Source organism: Euwallacea similis, chromosome 29, assembly GCF_039881205.1.
Source record: "Euwallacea similis isolate ESF13 chromosome 29, ESF131.1, whole genome shotgun sequence".
NCBI lineage: Eukaryota > Metazoa > Arthropoda > Insecta > Coleoptera > Curculionidae > Euwallacea > Euwallacea similis.
In genome coordinates this window covers 2,703,877-2,713,668 of record NC_089637.1, presented here as the reverse complement: position 1 = coordinate 2,713,668, position 9,792 = coordinate 2,703,877, and the positions used below count along the sequence as shown (strand labels likewise).

The 9,792-nt window shown below is 34.8% G+C and overlaps 1 protein-coding gene across 1 annotated transcript; it reads right to left on the bottom strand.

The window, feature by feature from the left end:
• Nucleotides 1–236: 236 nt before the first annotated feature.
• Nucleotides 237–797, bottom strand: LOC136417704 (uncharacterized; the record flags this gene model as incomplete). The annotated part of the gene is made up of 1 exon (XM_066403523.1): nt 237–797. A coding segment is annotated over exon 1 (561 nt), but the record flags the coding sequence as incomplete, so codon positions are not given.
• Between the last annotated feature and the right edge of the window lie 8,995 nt (nt 798–9,792).

Here is a 9,792-nt window from a genome sequence, read left to right as displayed (position 1 = left end):
TTCTTGTAGTCACAAGGAGATACACACTTGCGAGCTTTTTCTTGGTAATTTTGATGGTACCAGCATCATGAAGAATTTTGAAGATCTCTGCTGGGTGAATTGCGTCGAAATTTAGAAGATCTTAATTTTGAATGGGATCTGATTTGCCTCTCTAATTTTTCCAAACGTTTAGTGATGTGCTTGAATTCTTCTGGGGATATATTTTTGTTGATTTCATTGAGACTGCTTGTGCATACCTCTGACTTGATTTGGGAAACTTGGGGAAACTCTATATCAGCAATTTTATCGGCTAAATTCGCCACTTCTGATAATGGTAAGGAACATGTCGTTAAAATGGTCTGCATATTGTGAGGTAATCTCTGCATCCAAAGAGTTCTCAACATCTCTTCTTGAAATAAAAAACCTCCTAAGCTGTTCATTTCGGATAGAAGTATGGAAGGCTTTTTGTCTTCGAGTTGGAGTTGCAAGAAAAGTTTCTTATACTTTTTTTCTTGTGATTCTACGAGGGCATCCAATACTTTTCGACAAAGGGTTTGGAACTTGTTGTTCATGGGAGGTTTAATAACTAGATCTCTAACACAAATCAAACTTTCTGTGTCCATAATTCCGATAGTAGTGTGGAATTTCAAGTCGTCTGAAGTCACTCCATTGATAAAAAATTGTGATTCCAATTGTGAAAACCACAATTCTGAATCTGTTCTACTAAATGGTGGAGCTTTAATAAAGATTCGAGCTTCTTGATCCATAGAGGGCTCGACGATGTTAGCTTCTGGCTGGATCGTTCTAGAATATGGCATGATTGGATGAGATAGCTTGTGTTCTAGAGGGTTGACGCGTTGAGTTCTGTCGGGGTCACCAATTGTCCTTTTGGTTAAAAGATGTTGACGATAACGAATGTAGTAAAGAACTGTTTTTATTTAATCTTGACAACTACTTAAATAAACTATTTTGACGAAAAGTAACTATTCACAAATACTCTAAAAAATAATAATAATTGGTGGTTTGCCAGACCTATCTATGACAACAACCAGATTATAATACACCTATAAATAAACTAATTATTAACAATTAAAAGGGAACAAATAAGGAAGTAAATCAGGTACTCACAATCAGCACCTGGCCTAAATTACGTGCACCACAAACTTATATATATATATTATATTATATATATATATATATATATATATAATGAAGTTGCTCTAAAAACGTTCCTGTCAAGGCTTAAGGAACCCCTGGGTACAAATATTAGGTGCATGAGACCACGTAACCTTCCACAAATACTTCAATAAGCCTTTTAATGTGACTTTCAATGCCAGCAATATAGCATTGGGAGCGGTCCTGTCACAAGGACCGATCGGACAGGACCTGCCCATAGTCTACGCATCCAGGACATTGAACAACTCCGAACAAAAATATTCGACAATAGATAAAGAATGCCTTTGCCTTGTCTGGGCAACTAAATATTTCAAACCGTACTTGTTCGGAAGGAAATTTAACATCATCACAGATCACAAACCATTACAGTGGTTATTTAACTTGAAGGATCCTTCATCGAAACTATTAAGATGGAGAATAAGATTAGAGGAGTACGACTACGACATTGTATACAAAAAAGGAAAGAGCAATACAAACGCAGACGCATTAAGTCGGATCGAGATTTACACGAAAGAAACCAACAGATTCTCCGAATTGGTTAAATATATGGAAGAGTTCAATAAGTCATTACAAGAAGAAACCGATAGGGAAGCCGAACCCTCGAATGACCAGTTATCGGTAATTGCGAACCCAGACTTGAAACAGAATTAGATTCTTAACGAGGATATTGAAGTAGAGATGGCTCATACTAACGAAGAACAAAACCCAATAGTAGGAGTATCGATCATGGAAGGAGCAGTGAACTATGGAGCCAACCAGATTTTTATATCGCGGGTATTTCTAGCAAAGTCGAAATTAATCACCCTTTTTGGAAAAAAAAGCGATATATTCTACAAGTCTTAAGGGATAACATGGAATACGATGTGATGAAGTTTATCAAGGATAATATCGCCCGGAAAAATTGTATTCGATTTATTTCGAAAACCCTGACATATACTCTGAATTTTGTGAGACAGTACGGAAAAACTTCAGATGGCCGTCATTGAAGTTCAGGAAATGCAGAGTAAAGTTAGTTGATGTTATAGATGATGACGAAATACAAGAAGTCATTAAGGCATATCATGAGGGGAAGACTAACCACAGGGGGATTGAAGAAACCGAGCAGAGGATAAAAAATAAGTATTATTGGCCTAACTTAAAATTAACCATACAAAGCTACATTAGTCATTGCGAAATCTGTCAATGAAGTAAGTACGAAAGAAACCCGGTGAAAATGGAACTAAACATAACCCCAACGGCAACAAAACCTTTCGAAATAATCCACATCGATACTTACACCTTGAAAAAATGAAAATTCCTGACTATAATAGATAGCTTTTCTAAGTACGCCCAAATCTATCCTCTCAACTCCCTGAATACACCGGAAGGCATGATTCACAAATGTTTGTCTTCACGTCTACTACCTCTATTAAAAGAAAATTATATTAATTTCTCCTTAAAAAAATCACACTTGAAAACCTACACCGGTTTTTTGCTAGGCACTTGAATGAGAAATTATTTTTTTCTCGAAAACGGCCACTTGGGCAATAAAAGACTAAGAGGCCTTTTTTGTTAAGAATTGATGGAATATTAAGAAAAAAATATTCATATTAAAAAAAGTCAGTGTCGTGCCATTTTTTAAATTAAAAACATCCCTTTGAATGGCCGCACGGACGCCACTGGTGTAGGTGGAAATGGTCTGCATACTCCAGAACAGACACATTTATCCCGCTATAGAATGTCCCAAATTTCATAGCCGCATCTCAAACTGTTTTTGAAATATTAAAAAAATATTTTAAAAAAAGGTATTAAACACCCTGTATCTTGGAGACGAAGCGATTTCGGATCTAACTTTATTTGTTCTAAATATTTGTTTTTATGAGCTCTACAACCCCTGAAAGCTTGTCGGTATATTTATGAAACACCCTGTATACAGGGTGATTCACGTAACTGTTTCAAAAGAAACTTTTGTACTTGTAACTAATTTAAATTTTTCATATTTGGGGGTTAAACTAATATAGATACACTATACTTTTTTTAAATATTTTGAAAGTCATATCACTTCCGGTTATACCGGAAGTCGAGGTCAACTTCCTTATTTCAAATGGAACACCCAGTATATTTTTGCATATTTGGAATCTAGGGATTAAGCTGATTAAATTCTTATCAAGCACTCCTATACCTAAACCTAAGCGTTTTAAAAATATTTTAGTTTAAAAGAAACATCTTTCTAAAACACCATTTTTATAAAATTTTAAATTCTCAGGTATTATTGAAGCTGGCTTTACGAAAATTTGCTGACATATGATATGGTAGATTAGGTTAATTTGAAAAGTTTTTATAAGTATCATATAGGGTGTCCAAAAAAACACGTCATATTTAAAGAACTTTGATAGCAAAAAGTCGCTTATTTCAAATGGAACACCTCCTATATTTTTATATGTCTAGAATCTAAATTTAATTCTAAATCGATTACTATCAAGCATCCCTATACCTAAAATTAACTCTTTTGCTCTAATTTGCGATTTTTTAATATTATACAGTAATTATTCTAAATATCTTAATTGGCTTTGAAAAGAACATGGCTGCTTCCTGTAAAATGCGTTAATGTAATTATCAATTCAATAAGTTCGCTCAGCAGTTTAGAATCGTGAACTTTAATAATACTTATTCCAATAGTGAAATACAGGGTATCCCGGAATTAGGTGTCAATAATTTACAGGAGGGTTAAACTTTTGAAAATAGGACGACTGAACCAAATAGTGATAGGTCAAAAATGTATACTAACGGAGCTAGTGCCCTTCGAAGGTACTCCTTTGGAAATTGATTATTTAGAATATCTGTGGAACCGTTAAAGATAATTGAACGCAATTTAATATATACTGCGTGACAAAGAAAGGTAAACACCCATTGAAGATAATTTTATTTTGATAATTTTTTTTGTACGTGTTCAGTACCACATACTTATTCAATGATTACATTTTCAGCAAGATCAGAGGAAGAACTTCATTTTTTTTTTCAATAGTGTGTTGAGCATCCACGGTTCCTTATACAATCATTGATACGCCTGGGCTCGGATCTAATAAGATTGTCAATGTCTTCTTGAGGTATCTCATTCTAGGCAATCTGAACTTCATGAGTAAGGGCTGCTAAAGTCTGTGGAGGGTGCTGTAAATTCAACAGTCTGCGGCCAATCATGTCCCAGACATGTTCAATAGGAGACAGATCCGGCGATCGAGGTGGCCAGGGTAAACGGTTGATTTGATGTTGATCCATGAACGTTATTGTTTGCCTAGCAACATGAGGTCTAGCATTGTCTTGCTGGAAAATAGCGTTCGGGATAGTTCGAAAATATGGAATCACATATGGCTCGAACACTTCTTGGATATAGCGTTGGGCAGTCATGTTGCCTCTAATGAAAACTAGGGGTGACCTGCTACCATATGCGATAGCACCCCATACCATAACGCCTACAGTACGGTGGACATGACGCTCTCTGTCAAATTGTGGATCTCGCCTTTCACCCCGTCGCCTTCTCACCCTTGCCCGACCGTCGTTCATCCCCAGACAGAAGCGGGATTCATCACTAAAGATCACCTGAGTCCATTCTTGGTCCCACTGAATCCTCTCTCTACACCATTGTAAGCGGTTAGATCGATGTTCTCGAGTGAGAGGCAGCACCCAATGCGGACGATAGGACAAAAGGCCAAAACTTCGTATTCGGCGATATACTGTACGCATACCAACCCTATTCCCGTGTTCTTCAAACTAATGATTTGCAATAGCTCGACTGCTGCTAAATCGGTCTCTAAGAGCCAAAAGTCGCAATCGACGATCTTCGCGCTCTGTGGTTCCTCTGAGTCGCCCAGTGCCTCTGGCTCTGTGCCCACGGCCTTCCTGAGTCCACGATTGGTAACACCGCACTATGGTTCCTAAGGATCTGTTAGTTCTTCTAGACATTTCTCTGACCGACAGACCTGCTTCGCGCAACCCAACAATCCGCCCCCTCTCAAAGTCATTGAGCTCTAAGGATCTGTTCAATTCTACGCACTCTAGGCATAATGAGTAAAAACTATGACCGATTGCAACACACTTCACAAAAGTTGCGATGCAAATGTGAACAAAAATGTTTAAACAAAATTTAATTTTTTTAAGGAACGACCCATGGAAACCAAAAAAAAAATTAACAGATAAACTTGAAATTTTGATCATTTCTTTCTTTTTTTAGATAAGTCAACATGCAAAAAATTATCAAAATAAAATGGTTTTTAATGGGTGTTTACCTTTCTTTGTCACGTAGTATATCTACATAAAATTTTATGCTAAATTTGATGCTGATATTCATTTGTTAACAAATACGTCAGTAGCGTGCGCTTAGGGGGAGGGGCATAGGGTATTTTTATCTAACTTTTTTGTACGTCATCTATCGACAACTTTAACCCCAAATAAAAGTTATTTGAACTTTTTTACACAAATAAGGTCCTTTTATTGCAAGTCGCTATTTCTTACCATTTTCGAAATAATGGCACTTAAACATTTCTCTGCATGACTGAAACTGATGCGTCTATTTAAATTAAAATTGGCAGATTGTGCGACTTTATTATTATTATTATTATTATTCTTAGTATTGTTAATATTATTTTCCAATCAAAATGTTTTTACAAAATACCAATGAACATAACTAGTTAACATAAAATACAATGATTGATTATAAAATATGCTAACATCATAGTATTTTTGGAAATTCTATCACTAGTGAAATAGTCATACTTATTAATACTAATATTCAAAAAGAAGAGATAATATTATTGTTTATTTATAAATAATAGATTTTGGTCTGAGAGCCGCTAAATTCCTTTTATTTGAATTTCCAATTTTTCTGTAATGTTATCGTATTTTATTAACACAATCATCATAAATAAATTATTGTCATTGTTTCTGCTCTAAAAATTGTTCGAAAACATTTCTGTTTTCTCTTATGCATAAGCGTGCTCTTCTTGTGTTAGGTTGTGTAGTATGAAATGAGTAGAATTGAATTGAAACTTTAGTCATTTTTTTTTCATATGAAATGTTTTTATTGTCAATCGAAATATGCACCACCATTATCAATACACTACTGCCATTTAACGGGAAGTTCATTGATTCCCCTGCTGTAAAAGCCTGCAGGCCGGGAGTCGATAAACTCTTGGAAGGCAGCTTTGACAGCCTCGTCGGAGTTGAATGTTTTCCCTACCAAGAAGTTATCCAAATTTTGAAAGAAGTGGTAATCAGTGGGTGCTAAGTCGGGTGAATACGATGGATGACGAAGAGTTTCCAATTCCAACTCCTGTAGCTTGGCCCAGGTGACTTGTGCGGTGTGGGGCCGAGCGTTGTCGTGCAACAATAGCGGTGTGCTTCGATTGACTAATCTTGGCTGCTTAACCGTCAGTTGCCTCATAATTTCGGTCAGTTGTCGGCAGTAGACATCAGCCGTAATCGATTCACCAGGTTTCATGAAGCTGTGATGGATGACACCTGCGTTGGACCACCAAACAGACACCATAAGCTTCTTTTGATGAAGATTTTTTTTCGCACAATGTTTTGGTGGTTCATCTTCCAACCACCACGATCCAACCACTGCGATGAACGTCTGGTATTGTCATATAGGATTCATTTCTCATCACAAGTAACAATCCGATTCAAAAATGGATCGTTATTATACCGGCACAACAAAGAACAACAAAGAACAAGCTTCGAGACGTCGTTCTTTCTGTATGTCGCTCAACTCATGCGGTACCCACTTGTCCAGCTTTTTCACCTTACCAATTTCAGCCAAATGAGTCAATATTGTTTTTTTGGTTACACTGAATATTAACGATAATTCGCTTGCACTTTGACGTGGATTCACTTCCACCACGACTTTCAGATAATCGTTATCCACTTGAGTTTCAGGTCGTCCACGTGGTTCATTTGTTAGGTCAAAATTGCCAGAACGAAATTTCATGAACCAACGAGATACTGTTTGCTGTGAAGTGACTTCAGTACCAAACACATCATTAATATTGCGAGCCGTCTGAGCTGTTGTGGTTCCACGGTGGAACCCATATTTCATTAACACACGAATTTCACTATTTTGCATGGCTGCACAAAAATTTTTGTAAAAATAAAAGTTTTCAATAATTTTTAACACTTTAAACTCTGATCGAAAGAGGAAGAATGTGCCTTTTCCACATAAAAAAGTCAAGTCCAAATATAGATTTAGAGTGAAGTTATTCGCGGTTGAATGTGGCATTTCGAGAATCTACTCATTTCATACTACACGACCTAATAAAACAAATTGAGAATATCAGCGTTTGTGTATTCTTTCATTTTGATCGAAAGTTTCACTTTAATTTTACAACAGCCACCGAAAAACAAAAACGTGCAATGCAAGTAATAACTGTCATTATTTCTTTTCCATGGCCAACTACGCGAAGAATAAAAATTTACCAGAGTGAATATGTACTACTAGTTTCACATAAACTTAATTATTTCGAAAATGGTTTGGTATAGGTATGGGTAACCCTAATACAGTTCGATAGAGAATTACATTTTCTACTTGATACTGCTTAAAGTTATAGGGTGTCCCATTTAAAAAAAACGACTTTTGCAACTTCAAAAATGTAAATGTTAGGAGTTGAATTTTGGACACCCTGTATAATACTAAGCCATATAACTAGTGAAAGTGTGAACCTAAGACTATGTATTGACATTCTGCAAAATATGGATATTATGTCTGTAATAACTGCGGAGATATGCAATTTTAAATTTGGCCATTACAGAGGCATATTTTTAATTCAAGGTCAAATATCCTAAAAACGGTAAGAACTAAGTATAGGACATTATACAGAAAATGTACTTAAAATATTATGAAGAATCTAAAAATAAAATAATATACTGGGGGTTCTATTTGAAATAAGCAAGTTACAGCTATTTCCGGTTAAACCGGAAGTGACAGCAAGTTGAAACTATTAAAAAAAAAAGTATATATCAAACTTAATATAACTCCAAATTTTCAAATTCGTATCACTTTTAGATCCTAGTAAACTTCTAATGAACGGGTTATGTGAATAACCCTTTATAGTAAACGCCAAACTAAAAGTTTCGCACGTCATCAAAGTTTTATGTCACGCTGTCCTACGCTGTTGCCAGACTTCAGAACAAATCTTTGAGGCGATATAATTTGTTTCAGGACAGACAATCGTAAGATTTAATAAAAAAATGTTTTTAATTAAAGACTTTTATTATTGTGTGAGTAAATAAAACTCGGTCTAACTTATAATAATACTTATACTTTTTATTGCACACGTCGGAGAGGCACAAGAATTGTTTGACTTTTCCATACCTTTTTTTACTTTACCATACCTTTAAAACTTTTTTTACTCTTATTATTTTTGCATATGACCAACAGTTGGCGTAAAAAAAATAAAAATCGTTTTTCTTATCCTATTAGGCATCTTTTCTACATATACCAAGAATGTGCTGGCGACCATTTTGAACATTTGATGTGAATTTTATTATTATCTGGGGGATTTGATACAGTTATTTCAATTTGTTCATATTGCTAATAACTGATTAAATTATTTATTTCTCAATTTTTGCTTTTAATTCTTGGTTAGTTAAATATCGATTTCATCTTTTAGACCTAAACTTAAGAAAAATAAGAGAGGCGCAATTTGGACGATTTTGTTGACAACACCAACATTCTCTACATAACAATCGCTTGCTGCATTTATCACTAAACGCTGATGAAAAGATGCCTAATAGGGTAAGAAAAACGATTTTTTTTACGCCAACTGTTAATTATATGCAAAAATGATAAGAGTAAAAAAAAATTGTTAAATTATGTGTAGTATTAAAAAAAAAGTTTTATCGAAATCGGCTATTGCAGAAAAAAGTTCTGAAAGAAATAAAATTAGGAGTTGCTGAGGAGTTAGTCCTCCAGGAACGTGAATCACAGAAGAAACATTACCAAAAAATAGAGTTGAACTAGCTGATAATGGGTACCAAAATTGAAATTTGTAAGTGTTACCATTTTTAAGAAAAAAGAGAAAAACGATTATGTTCCGCCATTTTGAAACTCCAATATCTCGACAAGAAGGACCCAAATTGAAAAATTTCATACGAAGGTCCCCCTCTAAAATGGCTGGTAGAATACCCTGTTAAAAGATTTGACCATCATTCCGAAACACCCTGTATAAATATTCGGATATAACGAACAAGTTGTTCAGTAACCAAATATCAAACGAGTCGCCGTCAGGCGGTCGAACTGCAAAAGAAATTTCGACGCCTTGAAACTTATATTGTTGTTTTTTAAGAATTCAGCAAACCTTAGAATTGCATTTTATTATAATATAAATAAATTAGGAATAGGAAATACTAAGTATTACAGTAATGACTGGATAATCCGAATAGAAAGATTGTAGACCGTGTTCACATTACCCAAACTTTCGGATTATATAGTTATTTTGAATTTTGGGCAGATTTTAATAAAAATGTGTACAAGTAAATAAAATTACACATACACATGCAATTTATACTCATTAGTTAGTATATTTCTAAAGAAATGAAAATAATACATATATTAACAAAGAAATGAAAATATATATGAAATGGTAATTATGTAGAAATTTTTACAAA